General features: G+C 43.0%; 2 protein-coding genes across 2 annotated transcripts in view; both read right to left on the reverse strand.

The window, feature by feature from the left end:
• LOC131397528 (zinc finger protein 154-like) overlaps positions 1 to 20245 on the reverse strand; it is a 158049-nt gene extending 137804 nt beyond the window's left edge. The window contains 1 exon segment of the mRNA XM_058530574.1: positions 20017 to 20245. Coding sequence (XP_058386557.1) covers positions 20017 to 20049 — 33 coding nt within the window. The 5' untranslated portion in view covers positions 20050 to 20245.
• Positions 11069 to 25556, reverse strand: part of LOC131397518 (zinc finger protein 551-like) — an 83375-nt gene continuing 68887 nt past the window's right edge. Inside the window, 4 exon segments of the mRNA XM_058530542.1 lie at positions 11069 to 13105; positions 13108 to 15404; positions 16692 to 16815; positions 19592 to 19722. Coding sequence (XP_058386525.1) covers positions 13001 to 13105; positions 13108 to 15404; positions 16692 to 16815; positions 19592 to 19615 — 2550 coding nt within the window. The 5' untranslated portion in view covers positions 19616 to 19722 and the 3' untranslated portion in view covers positions 11069 to 13000.

Below are 25556 nucleotides of genomic sequence, written 5' to 3' on the forward strand. Positions count from 1 at the left end.
CTTGCCCTCCAAACCACTGCTCACATCTCCAAGTATCCAGGTTGTGCCAACGTGCGCACCGTGCTCTCTGATCTGACCATCGTACATCATCAAACTTGCAGTGATAGAAGTATGATGGAGGCATAGGTGTGTTCTCTTCATGCCAAGCTGCACCAGCCTCATCACACTTGGTCCATGGGGACTATGCAATTGTGTGTGTGGTCCATACGTGACCACTGGGTGTCCCTATGATACATCTGTCCAACCAGACTCCATGGAGACTGCTGTGCTATGTCAGTACCTCCATCCATCGCACAGGTCCCTGGTGTGCTCTGCATATGCCAGTGTGCGTACTTTATGTGTGCCACAAATCTTTTCCATTGACATTGTGGTATACACAAGTGTGGCTCCAGGCTGTGCTGAGGGTCATCAGCATTCCATACCAGTTACCCTGTGTCCCTAGAGTGTATGTGAGGAATCCCCAAGTTATGCCAAGGAAGGTATCACACACCTGTCCCACTGTGTTCCACAGATGTATGTTGCACATGTCTGGTTGTGATGCAGCGTCACCAACACACACCTAATGCACACCTGGCACATACTGGCTGTATGTCGTGGGAAGCAAAAGACACATTGTGTTTCCAGGTTTGTCACCGTCACAAAACTGTTCATCTGGAAAAGACCTTAAGCACCCACTTCATTGACATCTAGTATAGAGAAAATATGGGGGAAAGGTGAACGTATTGAACAGAATCAGAGAGATTCAATGAGCCAAACTGAGGATGTGGCAAATACTAATGGCCAATGGCTTAGCAACCTTATCACATACATAATAAAAAAGAGATAAGTGTCTTCCTAATTGACCCTAATAGCCATGGTAGCCATGAGTTTATTGCAGTGGGTTTTGGTCACTGGGGCAGCCAGAGTGGACACCATCTTGGCACTTGACTTGGATTTGGGGACTTCTTCACCCATGGCCTTCTGCAAACTGTATCTCCTGTGTGACACAGTGGAGACCATGCGGAAAGACTATTTATCATACTTTCTGGGTTCTGTGACAGTGTTTTTTGGAATTTAGTGAAATTCTATATTTTGTTGACTGAGATTCAAGCAGCAGTTGGCATAAGTCTCGTGAATGTATTCATTGGTGAAGCTGAGTTAGCAGAAATTCCAAAAGGCTATATTCCAGAACACTGGGAATATTTCAAGCTGCTATATCAAGATGAATTGCTCATACTTTCTTTGATGTTCCTGAAAAGAATCATGAAAAAAAAAATGGCTATCCTCTAAATGAAGCCAAAAAGGCTGAATTGCAGTTAAGAGCTAAAGGTATGAAGATTAATGTGTGCCAGAGACAATGATCCCCATATGAATATCTGGGCATTGATAAGAAACTTATTATTCTCCAAAAGCAACACCCACAACTAATCTTTTATTTCTCCAAATACAAAGTGTATTCTCTTTAGGGGAAAATAAATTAATATATTCTGTATTTTTGCTCTATGTGATGAATAAAAGATCCTCTTCTATTGCTCTATTTCTCAATATTGGTTCACATTAAGGCTTTGGGGGCAGGTGTGATTTCCATCTTTTTTTCCCTGGCTTTATTGAGGTACAAAGGACAAATTAAATTGTAAGATACTTAAAATGTATTTCATGATGATTTGACATATGTCAAATCATTGGGAAAGGCAGACTAAGGCTTTTTTTTTTTTTAAGATTTTATTTATTTTTCCCCCCCAAAGCCCCAGTAGATAGTTGTATGTCATAGCTGCACATCCTTCTAGTTGCTGTATGTGGGACGCGGCCTCAGCATGGCCAGAGAAGTGGTGCGTCAGTGCGCGCCTGGGATCTGAACCCGGGCAGCCAGCAGCGGAGCACGTGCACTTAACCGCTAAGCCAAGGGGCCAGCCCAGACTAAGGCTTTTAATTTGGGGGTTTTGGCTTCCTATTCTGAGGTTTAAAATTTTTTTAAAACTCATAGAAATTGGAATTTGTGAACTGCTAAATGCGTAACTTTGAAAGATTAATGTTTTATTTAACAAGTGGAAGTTAAAGAAGTCTAATTATGTTAAGTACCAGGAACTATATAGTTTATACACGTCTGTACTATAGACATCTGGACTATTCAGGGGCAATTCATGATTTTAAATTAAACAAGAAATATTGAATCAATTATATAAAACATTAACACCTTAATAAACAATTTTTAGTGAGCAAAAAAAGAAGTGGTACATATAGGTAAAAAGACTTAAGATATACCTGAAAAAAGCCATACAAATGTATTTTTTATCCTGATTCGAACCAATTTGCCTTAACCAGCTAATCCAGTTAATGAAATTCAGGACTAATATGTTTATCATATTTTAAAATATTTTTGTGTACTCCAGTTATCAGAGTTATAAAAGTGTCCTTACAGTTAGAAATGCATTTTGAAGAGGTTATGCATGGGCATATCTAGGATTATAAGTAAAATAACCCCTAATGAGCAAGGGGATAGACACAAGAACCACCATGAAATAATAAATAATGATGGAAGATCAGGATGGGTTCATGGGGCTTCATAATCTTTTCCATTTGTAGAAATATTTGAAAATAGCCATTACAAAAAGTAGAATATGTCACAAATTTTATGTGTTGAGAAGGATGAATTGAAAAGGACAGGAGGAAACTTGGTTTCAGGGATGCAAGCATGCACAGAAACATCAAAATGTAGGGGCTGGCCCGGTGGTGTAGCAGTTAAGTGCATGTGCTCTGCTGCAGCGGCCCGGGTTCAGATCCCAGGCATGCACCGACACACCACTTGTCAAGCCATGCTGTGGGGGCATCCCATATAAAGTGGAGGAAGATGGGCATGGATGTTAGCCCAGGGCCAGTCCTGCTCAGCAAAAAGAAGAGGATTGGCAGATGTTAGCTCATGGCTGATCTTCCTTGCCAAAAAAAAAAAAAAAAAAAGAAACATCCAAATGTACATTTTAAATATGTGCAGTTTAAGTCAATCATACTGAAACTGTTTTGTTTTTTTTTTTAACTTGCCACTCTCTAATCATTTTACTGTTTTATTACTATCTATGCTCTTGAGACTATTTGTGGCTACTGTACTAGTACTTTGGAAACAGAACATAATGGTGTGCTACTGGAATGTCTCACCAACCCCATGTTTAGTGACATCAAAAATTTTGGCAGGTTGAAATTGACCACAAGGGAGTATTTGCACCAGAGAAATTGATGAAGACTAAAAACCTAGGCTTGATGTAATGTATTACTGAATGTTTAGACTTTAGAAAGTGGTCGATAGTATTTTAACAATGCAGATTAAACTTAAAACTGTATGGTGTATATAGGCTGTGAATTCTGTGTAGGACAAAAAATTGAGGGAAAAAGATTTCCTTCCAGTACTCAAAAACAACTGTTCCATATGGCAAAGAAGTCACTCACATCATCGACAAGGAGTGAGATTCCACCATATGTTTTTGTTGTACTGTCTTTTTACTTGTTAAAATAATAAACAAATAAATTCATAAAAAGAAAATAGGCAAAAAATTATGAGCAGACGTTTTACCAAAGACAAACAGTGGGCAAAGAAATGCATGAAAAATGCTCAACATCAAGCATTCTTTTAGAAATGGAGTTTAAACCAAACTGAGTTGCCACAAACACTTATACCAAGGGCTAAAATTAAACAAGATTGAGCATATCAAGTGTTGGCAGGGAGGAACTGGAATCCTCATATACTGTTGGTGAGAAGGCAAAAGAGAACAATCATTTTAAATCACAGTTTCACATTCCTTAAAATGTTAAATAGGAGGTGATTCAGCATCACGGCAAAGTGAGTTATTCTCTTTGCCTCTCCCCTCTAAGTTACAACCCATCAGACATCCAATGACCAACAGAGGATTCCCTACACAGCAAAACAGGATGCCTAAGAGATCCATGCATCTATACATCTGAAGGTGGGTGGACTGGATCCCCAGGAGGCAGTGGATTTAGAGGAGGAGCCCCCTACCCCTCCCCCAGCAGTGGCAATCCAGGGCACAGATCCTCACACTGCACACGTGCCTGCAAGTGGATGGCAAGGACAGATATTGTGTGGCTTGGTCCCTGAAGGACCTGCCTTCAAGCACACACTGTGGGGGCAGAAACAGCAGGAGCGGCTTGGACTCTGCCCTCCCCCCAGTGGTTCCAGCATGGGCACCTGTGAGCATACACTATGGGGGCAGACACAATAGGCATGGCATAGGCCCTGGACCTCACCACCCAGCACAGACAGGTGGCGCACACACCCTGAGAATTCAGAACACAGCAGAGCCGGTAACGCAGCCCCCCCTCCTCCCCTGGCAGTGGCCTGGTCTTTCCAACAGTGGAGACAGTACACAAAACTCAGATTTTCCTGGCTGGGGCAGGGCACCCTGACCTGAGTTATAAAAACACTGGCTACTGCCAAGACCAGAGTCTGCACAAGCAAGCAGCAACAATAATCTCTCCCTGCTTAGCCCCTGCCCCACCCCTAGTGGCAGGTGGAACCTGTGACCAGAGGCTTTAGGCCCCACAGAAGAACCAGTGACCCAGTCCCCAGTGGCAGCACCCTGACACTGACTCTACTAGCAGCAGGGGCTGCATACAAGTCCCTGGGCTCCTGGCAGCAACAGTGACAACTATGAACCCAGCACCCCTGACGGCAATGCAGCCAGCACCCCCAGACACCCCAGGAGCAGCAGCACAGCTGGTCATGGAGTGGCAGGATCTGAGCCTGTGGAGACTCCACAGAGAGCCAGTGGGGGAACACTAGACCCAGGTGACCCCAGAAGCAGCAGAAGTGTTTGTGGCCTGGTGAACAGGTAGTGACACCCGAGACTGCAGCTACATCATAAGCAGCAAGTTACTAGCAACCTCAGAGGCACCAGCAGCACAAGGAGGGCACTGATGACACCTCTAGCAGAGGCAGTGGAGGACGGAAAGTGCAGGCTCTCAAATAAAATCAGAAGCAGCACAGAACCAAAGTAACAAATGCCTTACCCAAATAAGAAAAGTGGTTAATACCACAAATGCACTGGCAGAGGATCAACTACCATGAAGAACTGTAGCATCTGGCAGAACAGAAAGAAAATGACAACTCTCCAGAAGTCAAACTTACAATCTAACTGACAGAGAATTCAAAAGAGGGATCATGAAGAAACTCAAAGAGATACAAGGAAACTCATAAAGACAGTTCAACAACCTCAGCAATAAAATTAATGAACAGAAGAAGTACTTCACCAAAGAGATTGAAACTCAAAGAAAAAACCAAACAGAAATTCTGGAGATGAAGGTCACAATAAATGAAATAGAAAATAAAGTTGAAAACATTAACAATAAAGCAGACCATATGGAAGAATTAGTGAACTCAAAGATAGAAATCTAGAAATGAGTCAGCTGGAGGAAAACAAAAAACTAAGATCTTTAAAAAAAAAAAAATTCTATGAGAAATGCCTGACTCAATTAGGAAAAGTAACATAAGGATAATAGATATCCCAGAAGGAGAAGAGAGGGAGAAAGAAGCAAAGAGCTTATTCAAAGAAATAATAGCTAAGAACTTCCCAAACCTGGGGAAGGAACTAGATATACACATACATGAAGCTAATAGAACTCTTAATTATCTGATGCAAACAAACCTTTTCCAAGGCATACAATATTAGAACTGTCAAAAGTCAATTACAAAGAAAGAATATTGAAGGCAACCAAAGAGAAGAAAATAACTCACAAAGGAACCCCCATCAAGCGTTCAGCAGATTTCTCAGCAGAAACCCTACAGGAGAGAGTGGAATGATATATTCATATATAGAAAGACAAAAGCTATCAGCCAAGAATACCATATCCAGCAAAATTATCCTTCAGATATGATGGAGAAATAAAAGTTTCCCAGACAAACAAAAGCTGAAGGAGTTCACTGCCACTAGACCTGTCTTACAAGAAATGTTGAAAATAGCCTGAAACCTAAAGGCAAAGGTTTACAAAGCTTTGAGCAAGGTGATAAATAGAATCAGAAAATTGCAACTCTATATCAGAATAGGTTAGCAAACACTTAATTATAACATAAAGGCTAAAGGAAAAAAAAGCATCAAAAATAACTTTAACCACTTCAATTTGGTCACAAACTCACAACACAAAAAAGAGTAATTTGTAACAACAAAAACACAGAAGGGGAAGGAGAAAAGGACAGAACCTGCAAAAGCTAATGGAGATAAGAGATTATAAGAAAACAGACTAGATCATCTATGAAATCTTTTATACAAACATCATGGTAAGCACAAAACAAAAAAATGATAGAAAAATCACAAATCATAAATAAAGAGAAAACAGAAAAACTACACAGAACCACCAAACTGAAATGGCAGACAGAAATAAAAGGAAAAAGAAAAAATAGAAAATAGAGAAAAACCAGAAAACAAAACATAAAATGGCAGTAATAAGCCCTCATATATCAATAATCACTAAATGTAATGGATTGAATTCACCAATCGAAAGATGGATTAAAAAGCAAGAACCAACAATATGCTGTCTCCAGGAAACACATCTCAGCTCTAAAGACAAAGAAAAGCTCAGAGTGAAGGGATCGAAGACGATACTCCAAGCAAATGGCAACCAAAAGAAAGTGAGTGTAGCCATACTTTTATCAGACAAAACATACTTCAAGACAAAAAAGATAACAAGAGACAAAGATGAACATTATATAATGACAAAAGAGACACGCCACCAAGTAGACATATATTAATATATATGCACCTAACACAGGGGCACCAAAATACAAAAAACAACTATTAACAGACCTAAAGGACAAAAGTGACAGCAACACAATAGTAGGGGACTTTAACACTCTACTTACATCAATGGATAGATCATCCAGACAGAAGGTCAATAAGGGAAGTGGCCTTAAATGAAGCACTAGACCGGATGGATTTAATAAATATTTATATAGAACATTCTATCCAAAAGCAGCAGAATATTCTTTTCAAGTGCATATGGAACATTCTCAAAGATAGACCATATGTTGGAAAACAAAATAAGCCTCAATAAATTTAAGATCTAAATTATATCACGCATCTTTTCTGACCACAATGGTATGAAACTAGAAATCAACTAAGAAGAAAGCTGGAAGGTCACAAATATGTGGAGACTAAACAAAATACTACTGAACAACTATTGGATCAATGAAGAAATCAGAGGAGAAATAAAAAAATACCTGGGTGAGACAAATGAAAATGAAACCACAACATACAAAAATTTATGTGATGCAGCAAAAGTGGTACTAAGAGGGAAGTTTATAGCAATACAGGCCTACCTCAAGAAACAAGAAAAATTTAAGTAAGCAATCTAACACTATAATTATTAGAACTAGTAAATGAACAAAAAAAGCCCAAACTCAGTGGAAGGAAGGAAATAACGAAAATCAGAGCAGAAAAATAGAAACTAAATAAACAATAGAAAGCATCAATGAAACTAAGAGCGGGTTCTTTGAAAAAATAAACACAATTGACAAACCCATAGCCAGACTCACTAAGAAAAAAAAGAAAGCTCAAATAAATAAAATCAGAAATGAAGGAGAAATTATAATGGACACCACAGAAATACAAACAAGTATGAGAGAATACTATGTAAAGCTATATGCCAGCTAATTGGATAACCTAGAAGAAATGGATAAATTCTTAGAAGCATACAATCTCCCAAAACTGAATCAAGAAGAAATGAAGAATGAGAATAGACCTATCTCCAGTAAAGAGATTGAAACAGTAATAAAAAACCTCCCAAAAAACAAAAGTTCAGGATCAGATCACTTCTCTGGTGAACTCTACCAAACATCCAAAGAAGATATAATACTTATCCTACTCAAACTTTTTTTTTTTTTTGTGAGGAAGATCAGCCCTGAGCTAACATCTGTGCTAATCCTCCTCTTTTTGCTGAGGAAGACCGGCTCTGAGTTAACATCTATTGCCAATCCTCCTCCTTTTTTTCCCCCAACGCCCCAGTAGATAGTTGTATGTCATAGTTGCACATCCTTCTAGTCGCTGTATGTGGGACGCGGCCTCAGCATGGCCAGAGAAGCGGTGCGTCAGTGCGTGCCCAGGCCACCAGTAGCGGAGCGCACGCACTTAACCACTAAGCCACGGGGCCGGCCCCCTACTCAAACTCTTACAAAAAATTGAAGAGAACAGGACACTTTCTAACTCATTTCATGAGGCCAACATTACCCTAATACCAAAACCAGACAAGGAAAAGAAAAAAAAGGAAAATTACAGGCCATTATCATGATGAACATAGATGCAAAAATCCTCAACAAAATATTAGCAAATTGAACACAACAATATATTAAAATGATCATACACCATGATCAAGTGGGATTTATTCCAGGGATGCAGAGTTGGTTCAATATCCACAAATCAATCACTGTGATACACCATATTAACAAAATGAAGAAAAATCACGTGATCACCTCAATAGATGCAGAGAAAGCATTTGACAAGATACAGTATTCATTTATGATTAAAAAAACTCAATAAAATGAGTATAGAAAGAAAGTACCTCAACATAATAAAGGCCATATTTGACAAACTCACAGCAAAGATCATACTCAATGGTGAAAGCCTGAAAGTTATTCCTCTGAGGAGAGGAACAAGACAAGGATGCCCACTCTTGACACTATTATTCAACATAGTATTGGAGGTTTTAGCCAGAGCAATTAGGCAAAATAAAGAGAAAGAAAGGAGAGGGAGAGAGGGAGAGGAGGGAGAGAGAGAGAGAGAGAAAGAAAAGGCATCCAAATTGCAAATGAAGAAGTAAAACTGTCACTATTTGTGTATGACATGATACTATATACAGAAAACTCTAAAGAATCCACCAAAAAACTATGAGAAATAATGAACAAATACGGTAAAGTTGCAGGGTACAAAATCAACCTACAATCACTTGCATTTCTGCACACTAATAGCAAATTAGCAGAAAGAGAAATCAAGAGTACAATCTCATTTACAATAGCAAACAAAAAGAACAAAATAGCTAGGAATAAATTTGACCAAGGAGGTGAAAAACCTATACACTGAAAACTGTTAGACCTTATTGAAAGAAATCAAAAAGGACATAAAGAAATGGAAACATACTCCATGCTCATGAATTGGAAGGATAAACATAGTTGAAATGTCCATATTACCTAAAGCAATCTACAGATTCAGTACAATCCCAATAGGAATCCCAATGACATTCTTCACAGAAATAGAACAAAGAATTCTAATATTTATATGTACAGCAAAAGACCCTGAATAGCCAAAGCAATCTGGAGAAAAAAGAACAAATTTGGAGGTATTCCAACTAATTTTAACTAACTGAATTCAAAATATACTACAAAGCTATAGTAACCAAAATAGCATGAACAAAAACAGACACACAGATCAATGGAAAAGAACTGAGAGCCCAGAAATAAAACCAAGCTAATCTTTGACAAAGGAGTCAGGAATATACAATGCAAAAAGGACAGTCTCCTCAATAAATGGTGCTGGGAAAACTGGAGAGCCATATGCAAAAGAATGAAAGTACACCATTATCTTACAGCATACACAAAAAGTAACTCAAAATGGATTAAAGACTTGAATGTAAGACCTGAAACCATAAAACTCCTAGAAGAAAACATAGGCAGTATACTCTTTGACATTGGTCTTAGCAGTATCTTTTTGAATACCATGTCTCCTCAGGCAATGGAAACAAGAGAAAAAATAAACAAATGAGACTACATCAGACTAAAAAGCTTCTAATGGCAAAGGAAACCATCAACATACTGAAGAAACAACCCACAGACTGTGAGAAAATATTTGCAAATCATATATCTGACAAGGGGTGAATTTCCAAAATATACAAAGAACTCATACAACTCAATAAAACAATAAAAAAGTTGATCAAAAAATGGGCAGAGGATAGGGGCCGGCCTGGTTGCACAGCAGTTAAGTGTGCACGCTCTGCTTCAGCGGCCCAAGGGTTTGCAGGTTTGGATCCCGGGCGCACACCAATGCACCTCTTGTCAAGCCATGCTGTGGCGGTGTCCCATATAAAGTAGAGAAAGATGGGCACAGATGTTAGCCCAGGGCCAATCTTCCTCAGCAAAAAAGAGGAGGATTGGCAGTAGATGTTAGCTCAGGGCTGATCTTCCTAACACACACAAAAAAATTACAAAAAAAAAAATGGGCAGAGGATAAAACAGACATTTCTCTTTCGCAAACAGGCACATGAGAAGATATTCATTAATTTTTAGGGAAATGCAACTCAAAACTACAATGAGATATCACCTCACACTTTTCAGAATGGATATATTAACAAGTCAAGAAATAACAAGTATTGGAGAGGATGCAGAAAAAAGGGGAACACTCATACACTGCTGACAGGAATGCCAACTGGTGCAGCCACTATGGAAAACAGTATGGAGATTTCTCAAAAATTTAAAAATAGAAATACCATATGATCCAATGATTCTACTTCCAGGTATTTATCCAAAGGACATGAAAACACTAATTCAAAAAGATATATGCACCCCTATGTTCATGGCAGCATTATTCACAATAGCCAAGGCTTGGAATCAACCCAAGTGCCCATCACCAGATGAATGGATAAAGACGTGGTATATACACACAATGAAATACTGCTCAGCCATAAAAAAAGGAGAAAATCATGCCATTTCCAACAACATGGATGGTACAATACCCTTAAGAGTATTATGCTAAGCAAAATAAGTCAGAGAGAGAAAGACAAATACTATACAATTTCACTCATATGTGGAAGATAAACACATAGATAAGGAAAACAGATCGGTCACTACCAGAGGGGAAGGGGGTGGGGAGAGGGGAAAAGGGGCACGTATGTATGGTGTCAGATAAAAACTAGACTATTGGTGGTAAAGACAATTCAGTCTATACAGAAGCTGAAATACAATAACATATATCTGAAATTTATACAATGTTATAAGCCAATATGACCTCAATAAAACACTTTTTTAACAAAGTTAAAAATTCCCCAACACTGTAAAAATCTGACTTATTAACACAAGAGAAATAAAACATATCCACATGAAGAATTCAATGCAAATATTCACAGCAGCTTTATTTGCAATACTGCAAACCTGGAAATAACCCAAATGTGCATAAACAGATGAATGGATAAACAAACTGGTTATCCATAGAACAGAATACTACTCAACAATAAAAGAATTAACTACTCTCATAAGCATCATTGTTGAATCTCAAAGTAATTATGCAATATGAAGGACACTAATAATAATAAAAAAAAGAGTATACACTTTATGATGCCTATGTTAAATCACAGAAAAACGAACTAATCTATTGTAAAAGAAAGTAAATCAATGATGACCTGGAGGGCTGGGGAAGGCAGAGAGAGATTATAAAAGCACAAAGTATATGTGTGGGTGACAGATAAGTTTATTTTCATGAATATGATGATGCTTTTCCATTTTTATACCTATGTCAAAGCTTACCAAATTGTACACATTAGATAAGTGCATTTTGCTGTTCAATTATATAAATTACACCTTAACCAAGTTTTTAAAAGTGGTTCCAAATGAAAGCTAGATGTTCTTCTTTTCTTATAACAAAGTTGGGCAACACTACATGGACCCCACCATCACTCTCCTCACACCCTGCGAGGGGAAACCTTGCCTCAGTGGCAGCAAATATCAGCAAACAATGAAGACAGCTGCCACCCAAATCAAGAGGAACGCTGGCTCAGTCACAAAAGACACATCCTTGGAAAACTAGATCACCTTCCTCTTTATCCATTTTCTTGCCTGTAGAGCAATGGCCCAGAGGTGAACAGCCCAGAGACACTAATCCATCAAACTTTAGATGATTTTCTCTGTCAATGAACTCTGCTACAGGAAATAGTTAGGAAGATCCTGAGAACTTCTTCACACATTGGTTACACAACCAACAGTACTGGAATATTTATGAACTTTTAGAAGAGGCACATTCTGTCTAATTTACTGCACTCTTCTCCACTCCCTATTAATCCAGTGTTTCTGTCCCAATTATGGTTCCCCCAACCCTACAATCTTACAACAAATGACACTAGCTGATGAAATTTTGTATATCATGGCACATGGTTCCTTTGCAGGAACGGGGGAAGAGGTCTCCTAAAAATGCTGGGAACTATGTGTGATAGACACTGTGAACAAGGGAATAAAATTCCTGTTGTTCACAGAAGCACAGGGGGTTGAAATAACAAAGGTCTCCCCTTCAGGGTGACCTCTGGCCTCCCAAAAAATTGTGGCACCAGACCACAAATTAGGACCACAAAGACCTGCAGTCTTTTGAGTCCTTGAGCAGCAATGCAAATTAGACCAATATTGGACAAAGAGCTATTTCTACCATCATACTGTCCCTCCTGAAAGACAGAAACTTTAGTATCTCCACAAAATCTGATCACCCCTATATGCTGACATATCACAGGTCTGCTTTCAAATCACCCACAGTGAACAGAACCATGAAATTAAAGGCGGAAAAACAAAAAGTCCTTTACTAAAAGAACATAAACCAGGCCAATGTCAGCAGTTTCTAGGTTGATGAATTAGAACCTGGAAGAATTCATCACAAGCATGATGTAAGAACCACCAGGTCCCTGAAAAAGGTAGTCCTTGTTAGCAAGCTGAAGGTGGGTCCTCTGGACCAAAACAGGGTCATGTCCACTCCCTAAAGCCAGAGAGAAAGGAATGAGCATCCTGCTAAGGACTCAGATTATTCATAATTTCCTTAAGCAAATGAGACAACCCAGGTCAGCTTCTCTGAGAACACTGGGGTGATGACTGACGTACACTGTGCAGACATGCCAGGTGGTAGAGATGAAATGGCTTTACCCGCAGAAACTGCAGTCATGTAAATCTGGAAATAGCCCTGGATAGGTTAAACAGTGCATTGCATGTCCTTAAAGCCTCCCAGGTACCTGAAACTTATGAGAAATCTTGCGTAGTCTGTGTTCAGATAAAAGATGTTTACATTCAGGAAAATGTCTCTCGCACAATCTCCCCTTCAGTGTTAACAGACTGAGTGAAGAAAGAAAACATTCCCAGCACATTTAAAGCTTTTCTCCAGTGTGAACTCTCCGATGTCTAAGGAGATGAGATTTGCGGCTAAAGGATTTGCCACATTCACTACACTCATAAGGTCTTTCTCCAGTGTGAACTTTCTGGTGTTGAATAAGGCTAGCACTTCGGCTAAAGGATTTCCCACATTCCCTACACTCATAAGGCTTTTCTCCAGAATGAACTCTGCGGTGTTGAATAAGGCCAGAGCGTTGTCTAAAAGACTTCCCACATTCACCGCACTCATAAGGTCTTGTACCAGTATGAATTCTCTGGTGCTGAATGAGGTCAGATTTGTGGGTAAAAGACTTTCCACACTCACTACAGTCAAAAGGTCTTTCCCCAGTGTGAACTCTCTGATGCTGAATGAAGATATATTTGCGGCTAAAAGATTTCGCACAAACACTGCACTCATATGGCCTTTCTCCAGTATGAACACTCCGGTGTCGAATGAGGTTAGACAACTGTCTAAATGACTTCCCACATTCACTGCACTTATACGGCCTTTCACCACTGTGGATTCTCTGGTGTTGAATGAGTTCAGATTTGCAGCTAAACGATTTCCCACAATCACTACACTCATAAGGCATTTCTCCAGTGTGAACTCTACCATGTCGTATGAGGTTAAATATTTGTCCAAAGGATTTCCCACAGTCGCTGCACTCATAAGGCCGTTCTCCAGTGTGAACTCTCTGGTGTCGAAAAAGGCTAGAGCTTTGTCTAAACGACTTTCCACATTCACTGCACTCATAAGGTCTTTCTCTAGTGTGAACTCTCCAGTGTTCAGTGAGCTTAGATTTGTAGCTAAAGGATTTCCCACATTCCCTACACTCATAAGGCCTTTCTCCAGAATGAACTCTGCGGTGTTGAATAAGGCCAGAGCGTTGTCTAAAGGACTTCCCACATTCACCGCACTCATAAGGTCTTGTACCAGTATGAATTCTCTGGTGTTGAATGAGGTCAGGTCTGCGGGTAAAGGACTTTCCACATTCACTACAGTCAAAAGGTCTTTCCCCAGTGTGAACTCTCTGATGTTCAATCAGGATAAATTTGCGGCTAAAAGATTTCGCACAAACACTGCACTCATATGGCCTTTCTCCAGTATGAACACTCTGGTGTCGAATGAGGCTAGAGAACTGTCTAAATGACTTCCCACACTCACTGCACTTACGAGGCCTTTTGCAACTGTGGATTCTCTGGTGTTGAATGAGTTCAGATTTGCAGCTAAACGATTTCCCACAATCACTACACTCATAAGGCATTTCTCCAGTGTGAACTTTCCCATGTCGAATGAGGTTAAATATTTGTCTAAAAGATTTCCCACAGTCACTGCACTTATAAGGCCTTTCTCCAGTATGAACTCTCTGGTGTCGCAAAAGGCTAGAGCTTTGTCTAAATGACTTGCCACATTCACTGCACTCATAAGGTCTTTCTCCAGTGTGTACTCTCCAGTGTTCAATGAAGTTAGATTTGTAGCTAAAGGATTTCCCACATTCGTCACATTCATAATGCTTTCCTGCAGTGTGCGGTCTCTTGTGGTAAATGAGTTTAGATTTGTGGATAATGACTTTTCCACATTCACTGCATTCATAAGTCCTTTCTCTAGTGTGAATTCTCTGGTGTTTGATAAGGCCAGAGATTTTGCTCAACAACTTCCCACATTCACCATAGTCATATGGCCTTTGTCCAGTATGAATTTGCTGGTGGTGAACAAATCTGTAATTGCAGCTGAAGGCTTTCCCACATGTGTCACACTCATAAAGCTCTTCTCCAGAGCAGACACTCTGATGTTGAACAAGTGTGTGGTTGTCGCCGGCAGCTTTTTCACATTCACCCCACTTGTAATGACTTTTTCCACTGGGAAGGGCCTGCCTACTCTCACTGCCACTGTGTGGCATCTCACTGTAGGGAATGGCCTGGTGTTGGAGCAGGCCTGACATGGCCAGAGGGTCCTTGCCAACCTCCCTACAGGTGAAAGGCTCCCTGGACAGATAGAAGCTGCAACTCATCACAAATGAAGTCCTGTTGACATCTCTTTTCCAGGGCTTCTCTCCACCGTCATGCCTCTGTTGCTGGTAACGATTTGCACTGAAACAGAGACATCTCACACATGTGCCAACCAAGTATAGTTTCTGCAAAGGGTATATTGTCTGGTGCTCAGCTTGGTGCAAAATATCTTTCAAGACTAGGATACACATCTCACAGGAGCGGGTGTCCTGGGTGGATGGACCAGTTGTATGAGCTTTGACCTGTAATTCTCCTTCTATAGATACATTCTGCTCAGAAAGAGCCTCCTCATCTTCTTTTCCATGCCAACAACCTGAAAGCACAAAAATGTTGAAGAAATGCATGTTGACTTCAGTGAGAGGAGGAAGCCCCATTACAAAGGTGTGTCAGACAGAAGCTGGGTCAATGGGACTGTTCTGAGAACAAGGGACCTGGGGACAGGTTGAAGAAGGGGCTGCTTGGCAGTACTGGGCCTCTGAAGATCACAGAATAGAGGAGATCTCACCAGACAAAGGACACAAAAATGGGATGTACCACATGGAGGAGGGGGTAGCATCTCCAACTCACTAGTCTGCCAATGGCCTTAAGTAGGACCTGGTCTGTTGGTGACACGTGTATGCCGTGTGGAAGACTGGATGAGTCCTGTCACAATAAAATTCACTTTGAACTGAGTAGATGGTATTCAAAAACTATTTAAAGATATGTGCACGCCTTGTGACACATGTGCAGGTCAATGTTGGAGAATATTGCAGAGGAACAGGTGACACAGGGAGGCCACAAAGGTGTAGGCAGCCAGGAGCCAAAAGTCACAGATGAAATGAGAGGTCAGCAAAGTGTGAAGTACAGGGAGAAAAAGTAGAAATGATGTGTGGCCAGTGGCACTTGCATCAAAACACTATTGGACACAGGGCAGGTTCCTGGTATGATCTGAACACAGCTTTCTTGTCATGTCCTCCCCCAGGTGCCACTCACCACGAGGCTTTCTCTGAGACCATCTTGCCATGTCTACCCTGTGAAACAACCATGGTTCTCCTTGCACCCTCTATTGTGCAAATACTCAGAACATGAAGGATGCCAGTCTTAATGAGAGACAGTGTAGGTGAGTGCCCAGCACTGGCCCAGAGCCACTCACGATACAATGGTATGCAGGAAAGAAAATATTATGAAAAAACAATTGAAGAGGGATCTCCAAAGAACAGTCCATGGTTCATGGGACTAATGACCATGACCTGGCACAGGCAGTCACAAAGAAGATGTAGCTAAAGGAAGGTGGCAAAACTGGAAACCATAGATCTAGACATAGTCACCATGCCACGGAGAAGGCAAGCAAAGAGGGATCCATTAAGCTGACTGTAAGACTCCTGACTCCCAGACCCTTCCCTGCACTGTTTGAGGCCACAGTCATAGGGCTGCTTGAGGAGTCCATTGTTCAGGGCATGACACACAGCTCAGTGCTGGCACTCACAGCATATATGGCAAGAAAGTGATAGAAAGCAGCAGAGCCCACAGTTCAGATGCTGGAAAGACAGCGCTAACACTGGGGAAAAAGGAAAAGGCAGGACATCACCTCAGAACACTAGGAGGTATGTGAAGGTCTTACCCAGAGACGCTACAAGAGCAAAGTTCTCCAGCATCACATCGCAGAATAGGAGTCTCTGAGCTTCAGTGAGGAGCCCCCACTCCTCCTGGGAGAAGTCGATGGCCACATCCTCAAAGTTCATGCCCTGTCATAAGGGGGACAGTTCATTCCACGATCACCTTCTTTCCTAGGATTCCCAGTTCATCATATCCCCCACCCTCCACATCCATCCTCTGCTCACGGTACTCCCCACCACAGAGGAGGCCTCAGTGCCACTGGAGCCACTCTCTCCTTATATTCCCATTGATACTGTGTCCTCTCACCCCAACAACAGGCAGGTTGATGATATCTGAGCTCTGGGCCTGGCCTGTAGGCCACATTGCCTGTTGTCAATGTGATGGGTGTTATAAACACAGATTGGGGAAAGAAGCTGACTATAGGATGGGTGTCAGTGATGTGACACTAGTCTTCTTAGGCAATACCTGTGAGGTCTCTCAGACCATTCCTCCAAGACACCAAAAATGCAACATCACCCTGTATCCTTAGGAACCCAATTTGAGGGCCCTGGGGCCATCAGTTCACATTATCTTTAAGTAAACATCATTGTTTGAACAGCACTTCTCTCCCACAGCTGCATTCCCACAGGCGCAACTGCAAAGGTCACACAACTCTGCCATGACGGGGACAGTTCATTTCTGATCACCTTCTTTCCTAGGACTCTAATATCACCACCTCCCTAATCCATCCCCTGCCTACCCTCATTCCTTCCCCACATCAGGGAAGATTTCCAACCCCAGGTGGTACTGACGCCCACTGTCTCACCATGGTCCTATTAATTACTGTGTCAGCCCTCAACAACAGGGAGGGAGACAGAGAGATGGCATTTAAGTTCTAGGCCTGGTCTGTAGGACCCCAAAAATCCCCTCTTTTCAGGCAACTCCACTGGGGGTCCCCAGATACTTCATTTCTCCCACACCCCACCAAACACGGGCTCACCCTTCACTGTTATGGCAATACCAGGAGCCTGGGACCATGAGTTCACACTCCCTCTCCATGTGCACATCACTCTTTCTACCACACCTCTCTCTCACAACTGCACTCCCACAGCCACAGCCACCTCCTGCCCTTCACCACAGTCATCTCCTTGATGTCTCCACTCATTACTTAGCATACATGGTCCAGAGAATGCTTGGTAAGGTCAAAGAGGATCAAGTACTTCCCCAGACTCTCATGGTCCCCACTGACAGAGGCAGCCTTGAGTCCTGCTATGAAGGCCTCTCTCCCTGACTGTTCCTTGCTTCAACTCACCTACTGAAAACCACATCAGATTTCAGATATCCATGGCCCTCCTCCACTTGATGTCCCCCTCACCAGTCACAGCTTTCCTGTCTCCACCTAACCCTCATTCAAGGTCCAGCCCCAGTGTCCCTCTACCTCATGCCCAGGGAGTCTCACGGATGACCACTTGTGCCCCTAAGCTAATCCACCAGCCTGACGGGAACACCCAGGCCCCACCAACAGTCACAGGATCCTAGTGATTCTGTAGAGCAGTGAATAAGCACCAGCTCCAGCCTCTGTGTCATCTTTTTTGAAATCCTCCTAAGCCTCCACATTCATCTCATGTCCACTCATTCTTTGAAGGACTTGATACATGTCAAACCATAGGCTTTCCCCCATCCTCTCCATGACCACTCTCTTCTTAACCTGTGTTGTGACAGTCACCTTCCATAACCAGGGGCCCACGTGGGCTCCCCTTCTTATTCCTGGTCTACTATCACCATTATCATCCTGACCAGGATCCCCCACATTAAAGTGACCTACAGCTCCTGTGCGGTCCACGCTCTCTCCACTATGTTTTGGAGAAGCCTCCCTCCTCAACTCCTCCTCAGGTTCCAGATGCCCAAAAACTGTTCTCTGAAATATCTCATACACTTAAGAAGCCATAAATAAAACTTCTAATATCCCCAATGAAAAAAGCTACTCTTAATTGGATTTCCCTATTTCAGTTGAGGGAGCTTCCACCCTTCCAGCTGCTAAAACCAAACCTTCCAGTTATCCCTGACTCCCATCTCTCTTTCTCTTAATCTCAAAACTAGAAATTCCAGGCAGCCATACCCAAGACACTGACGTAAAGTCCAACCAAGTATCTCACGCCCATGGCCACCACCCTGGTCCAGCTACCATCACACTTACCCCAACTATTGAGGTAGCCTCCTCTCTGATCTTCCTACTGCTTACTTCACACTCTAAGTGCTCTCCACACTGCAGCCACAGGGAGCCTGATGAGACCAGGGTCAGATCACCTGACTTCACTGCTCCATATCTCCTATTGCTCCCATCACTTCCAAGAGACAGGCCCAACTTCTCACAATGTTGTTCCAAACCTCACTCCTACCCTACTGCTCCCAGTTCCCATGAGAAAGTAGGATACCCTCAGGTCCCTGAACCAGTTCAGCCTCCCCTCCAAGTCTTTGCACCTTCTGGTACCTATGACTGGGAAGACCTTCCACACCTCATTCCACTGACTGCCAAAAACAACAACTGCGCCAAAGAACCCTCGGCTTGGACTTAGGACACTGGGCTTGGTGCCTGTTCAGGTCCCCAGGCCTGGAAGAGTTGGCAGAAGAATCCCAGGACAGCATTACCCCAAAGACCATATGGGTGGGGTGGGTGAGGACTAGTGAGGCCCTGAAATAAGGGGTACACACCAGTATCCCTAAGCCATTCTGCAGTTCTGGGGAACCTAGGGAAGGAGGGAGGTAGTCTGAGAGTCTGGCAACCACGGCCAGGATCCCATGGGCTCAGGCTGCTAAGTACCACTGCCCAGCGCAGGAGCCAGGTGACCTCGAGAGGACTGCAGTCCCTCTGGCCTCAGTCCTCAGTGCACTCTTCCAGTCATGCAATCCTCTACAGGACTCAACCTTCGTGTGCCTAACTGTTAGCATCTCTCCTGTGGTCTGTGCTTCCCCTGAGCAGCTTCTGGAAGACCGTCAGAACCCTTTCTCAAGCAGTGGCCCTCTTTTGTTCACAACCCTCCGTGCCTTCCAGCGTCCTGAAAATAAACGTAAAACTCCTCAGGCACAACTTCGCTTCACATTCCGTGTCGCCTGTGGACACAAAACAGAGCCCGAGTTTCCCGGCCCTCCCCGCCATTCCCCCGCCGGGCTCTCCGCCTGGGACCCTCTCCCACGCCCCGTCACACCGGATCTCAGAAACAGGCCCCACGAGCGCCTCCCCGTCCCGGACACCGGGGCCTGGGCTGCAGGCCGGTGAGCGGCGCCCGCACTCGGGACTCTAGGGCTGGGCTGGACTGAGGGCGGGGAGAGCGCGGAGCACGAGCACTGACCTGAGCCGGCTTCCTCCGCGCGGCCGCCGCCATCGGACTCTGGGGGCGGAGCTGCCAATCCCGGTCTGGAGCGGGGTCACCCGGGGTGCGCCGCTGTTAAGCCTCAGACCAGCCTCTGTGCAGCGGGGACAACGTCTTCAGCGCCTTCTCGGTCGCGAACCAGCGCTCAGGAGTCTCTTGCTGAGTGAACAGCCTCCAGAGAAGCCAAAATGACCGCCACGAAGACGACGCCGGAAGTCTCGCCCAGACCGACCTGCACTGACATTCCCCTGTCGTGGATTCTCATTGGCTCAACTTGCGTTTTGCGCATTGCCGACTGGGTAATGTAGTTTCTTCAACTGCACAGGCGAATGGCTGTTTCAGCCATTGACCTGTGCCAATAAAGATCCGGCGACACAGCTAGTGGCGCTGGGAAATGACGACTTTACCCGTCAGGGAAAAGGGAGGTGCTTATTTCTTCTTAAAGGGGTAGTTTGTAGGTTTCTGGGAAGGCTGTCCGCCACCGATCACTTAAGTGTGTAGAGACGTCATTTTAGACTCCCTGAAGCTCAGAATGCCCCCAGAGGCTAAAAATATTACTTCAGTTATTCATAAAGGCTACAAATCCAAATGGACGTATTCTCTTTCAGACACAAAATGCATCTACTCTTAGCTGGAATGTAATAAACATTTTCTTGCTATTCAAATGCATGTCGTCAGAAGCATTAGTGGATTTTGTAACTCTGTATGTTCAGTCAGGGTCATGACTTAGAAGACAAGGAGGAACGTTTAGGCCGCCCTGAAGTAGGAGGACAAGGGTTTATCTCTGCCTCTGGTTCCCACAGAGAACATCTCTCCCGCCTGTATACTCTGATCGTGTTCAAATCATACAATACTGTTTATCTAGTCGATATTTCTTACTCAATATCCGAAGATGTATTCAATTCCTTTATGAATCTGACATCTATCTCAAACTGAAAGCAACTATTAAATTCTGTTTTGGTATGGGATAGTGGCTACAGTGTTCTCAGGCAGAGCATGTGTGCAAAGGGGGCATCTGAACACCATCATCTCATCTTCTTGTGGGGAAGGGATTATCATTATTCCAGTGATTGCCGGACTGTTGTGCATGACGAATTAATGATACCTCAGAAAAAAAGTTGTGAAATGCAAATCACAGAGAGCTATTAATAATGATCATGTAGTTAGTAAAAGAGCGTGGTAGCAATAGATCTGGGGAAAGATCAGTGGAGGGTGAAAAAGTGAAGACCTCAGATGATTTTTATCAGGAGATACTGAAGTCTGAGAAGCCGTCAGAGTTAAACTGAGCCCAATCTTGTATTGTGGTGCTTTTTCTTCAGTTTCATTCTAATGGTTCAGTAGTGGTTTCTCGTGGCAGTTTTAACTTACAATTTCATAATGACTCACGTTAAACAACTTTTCCAGCCCTGATGACCACTGATAAACATTCTTTAATGAAGATTCTGCTCAAATATGTTGCCTATTTGATTTTGTCTTTTTCGTATTGATTTCTAGGATTCCTTTTTTATGCAAGTCCTTTAGTCAAATATTCACATATTTGTTTTTACCACTTTGTGTTGCAATGTTTAATCAACATTTTTGAGGTGATGTATGTATACATGTTATTCCAGTGTTTTTAGAGTTGTCTTTAATTATAACTAGCAATTCCTCAATACTCCAAAGTTTTAGTTAATAGTTCATTAAACTTTCTCCATTCAAATTACTGTGGAATTTCTTTCTCCTGATTGGACCCTAACTGATCATGAATTGGTTCTGGCAGTGGTCCTAGTAGATCAACCCATAAGGATGTGATTTGGGGATTGGTTTAACCATGCCCTTGAGCTTGAAGGAAGTGCTGATCATCTAGCCAACGGAAAATGGGATACTAGGGACCCATGGTATGCAATGGCATCATAATTCATCTATGACCTGGGATTGACTATGATGAAGGGGCAACTGCAGCACATGCCTTGAGACCATGTGGGTGCTGCGATGAGTATTAAGGGGGTGACAGTGACTACAAGGAGTGAGGTCTGGGAAGGATTCTTTTGAATTCACGTTTTTGCTTACAAAGAGTAAATGGTAAGCTCCAGATCATTATCCCTCAGCGCAAGTCTCAGTATGAGAAACAGAAAATTTCCATGATACCCCTCAAAAAAACTGATTTTTTTCTTTTTCTTTTTTTTTTTTGCTGGGAAATATTTGCCCTGAGCTCATATCTGTTGTCAATCTTCCTCTCTTTTTCCTTTTCCTCCGAAAAGCCACAGTACATAGTTGTATATTCTAGTTGTAAGTCATAAAGAAACTATGATCTCTGTAGCTTCAGGGCTCATATTGCTGGAAACAAAAACATTCAACTCACGGCTTGCTGAAATACAATGTCAGTTGAATATACACTCTCACAATGTTTCTTTTTTTTTTTTTTCTTTTGCGAGGAAGATCAGCCGTGAGCTAACATCCATGCCATTCCTCCTCTTTTTGCTGAGGAAGACCGGACCTGAGCTAACATCTAGTGCCAATCCTTCTCCTTTTTTTCTCTTTTTCTCTCCAAAGCCCCAGTAGACAGCTGTATGTCATAGTTGCATATCCTTCTAGTTGCTGTATGTGGGATGCTGCCTCAGCATGGCCCGACAAGCGGTGCATCGGTGCGCGCCGGGGATCTGAACCTGGGCTGCCAGTAGTGGAGCGTGTGCACTTAACCACTAAGCCATGGGGCCAGCCCCTCACAATGTTTCTTATGGGAAAGGCCATTGATTGATAGAGGGATTCTGAATCTTGGAATAGAGGTCATCTGGTTGGTGCAGAAGAAACTGACAATCTAGAACCCTTCCATCACTCCGAGTCTCTCTTACCAGGCGTATGAGGAGACCAGCCTTCTGCTGCTAACATCACCTGGGGCAGATGCCTGTAAAAGAGTGCCAATTCTCCACAAGAGTCACCACAACAACCCATAAGTAGTATTGCTGATACAAATAAGCCATAACCAATCTATCCATCAAAATTAGAGTGAGTTTATCATGAGCTAGGTTTGAGGACTATCATCCATGGGGACTTTGTTCCCCAAGGAAGGAAGCCCCACAAAGAAGTGGGGTGTACAGAATGGTTATATATCATCTTGGAACAAAGAGCATACATCACATATGATAGAAATGTCCCTTTTACTATTATCACGAGATGTTTGGCTGGCACAGCATGTTGGTGGTCACAAGGTGAGCACAGCAGGTCAGTAATTAATTCTCAGTTTCCAGGAAGAGATGCTTGTCCTTAAGGAAATGCCAATATGGGGGGAAGCTACATCCCTATTCTTAAGGGCATCATTCTTGTCTTTGGGACATTGTAAATGTTTAAAGCAGGCATATAATGCATGCTTAACAGGCCACGTTAGGTCTTTTTTGAAAAACAAGCTCAGGCCAGATTCCCTTTAAGCCAAATGGCTTCCTCATATACTCTAGTTTATCCTATTCCTTTTCATTTATTTATCATTTTCCCCCTTTTGATAGCTAATCTTTCAGTAAAAAGCGTTGATGATCAAAATATTGTCTCTTGGCACCTGCTCTGGGTCCATCATGCCCCTCAGTGCTAGGCTTTTATCTCATTTATTTGCCTAGTTATTCACACTGGGGGCTAATAGTCAGACAAATATAGATGTTTATATTAACAGAGGAAGCATTTAATACATTATATAATTTTTCAATTAACTTTAGATTGTTAACAAATGTTGTACATGTGCTTTTATATGACTCCTCATGCTTACATTGTTTACAATTATAGAACAGGTACAGTAATAATTATGACAATTCAATATTAGAAAAGGTTAGTTTTGAAAAGAGTTCTTAGGCATAGTCTTCATCAGAAAAGAAAATTCAACTGAGGGCGTCAAGATGGTGGCATAGAAAGACTCTGAACTCACCTCTTCCCACAGACACAACAAATTTACAACTACTCTTGGAAAAATTACCCCTGAAAGGGAACTGAAAATTGGATAAAAAGAACCCCACAACAAGGGACAGTGCTGACTGAGGTGGAAGACCCAGATATTCCTTTCTGGAGAGGAAAAAGCCACATTTTAGCCATGGCGCTTCACAGCTGGGAGCAATCTTAAGGTATGACGTTTTTCCTGGAGGAGTGGGGGATCTGAGCAGTAGAGCTTTGCACAATAAGCAGCTCATTGACTCAGCACAACTGAGACAAGTGTCGTAATATCTGGCTTTGCTGGCTATTAACAATAATGGAGAATACCCTCCAGAAAAGCAATTGGAGAGAAGGGAAAGCAAAGCCTTCTCTTAAAGGGCCCATGCACAAATTCACCCCTTTTTGGAAAGCAACCTAAAATCACCAGAATGAGGGGTGCACAGTACTATGGTGAAAATTCACTTTATAGGCTCTGGGCACATCTTGGCAAGATTTGAAACCTCTCTGGGCTGGGACCACCTCCCCAGGGACTGAGGCATTGGCAGCAGCCATTATTGTGACCTAGTACAGGTGTGCTGACACAGATACTGGCAGATGCCACTGGAGTTCTTCCTCTGGTGTGTTAGTACAGGGGTCTGCCTCACCCACTAGAACACCAATTTAATCCAGCTCAGCCAGGGTAGGCAGTCCACGCTAGGGAGTGGAACCACCCAATAGCAAGCCCTCAGGCAACTTCTGGGCCTGCATAGATGGGGTGTGTACAACCTCTGCAGCAGGGTGAGTGGGTCCACCTCTGCAGGGCAGTGCATATGTGAGGGGCAGGGCGTGTGCAAGGGGTGGGCCTGCATTCGCAGAGTGTGTGGGTCCTCTGCAGTGGGGTGACTGGGCCCACTTCAGTGGGCTGTGGCATGCATGTGGGGCAGGACTGGGTTGACAGGGTGTGTGGGCGTGCAGGCAGCGGGGCTTGTCGGCTGCAGCAGACTTGTGCTTCTCAAGCAGCCACATAGGGGATTGGCCACACCTTCCAATGCCTGAAACAACTGTGTGCTGCCACACCTGGGGCCAGCCCTATGCAGCTGCACTCCTGAGAGGGCTGACAACAGCCTTCCAGACCAGAGGCCTATAGCAATTGTAAGCCCCTGAGCCTAGCAACCACCCACGCTGGGGGCCTACTCACTTGACAGAAAAACTGCAGTAGGAATGTGCTATTACACCTTGCAGCCAACTGTGCTGTGGCTTCCCATGCCTGATAAAGTGACTGAAGGGACCATAGCAGCCACAGACAGCTGAGCATTACAACCAGCTGGCCAGGGGGAAAGCCTAGCATCCCTGTACACCTACAGCAAGAGCCACCCTACCACAACAGAAGGACACAGGTAGACAACACAGGGGACACTACTGAAACATTTGGAACTGGTAATGAGAGGGAAGCACACTGCTGGGCCTCATAAGGCATCTCTTACATAACGCCACTTCTCCAAGATCAGGAGAGTTAGCTGATCTACCTAAAACATAGATATAAGCACAGAGAAGTAGGCAAAATGAGGAGATAAAGGAATATGTTCCAAATAAGGGAACAGGACAAATCCTCAGAAAAAGAACTAAATGAAACAGAGATAAACAATCCC

The sequence above is a fragment of the Diceros bicornis genome, chromosome 34 (assembly GCF_020826845.1).
Source record: "Diceros bicornis minor isolate mBicDic1 chromosome 34, mDicBic1.mat.cur, whole genome shotgun sequence".
Taxonomy (NCBI): Eukaryota; Metazoa; Chordata; class Mammalia; order Perissodactyla; family Rhinocerotidae; genus Diceros; species Diceros bicornis.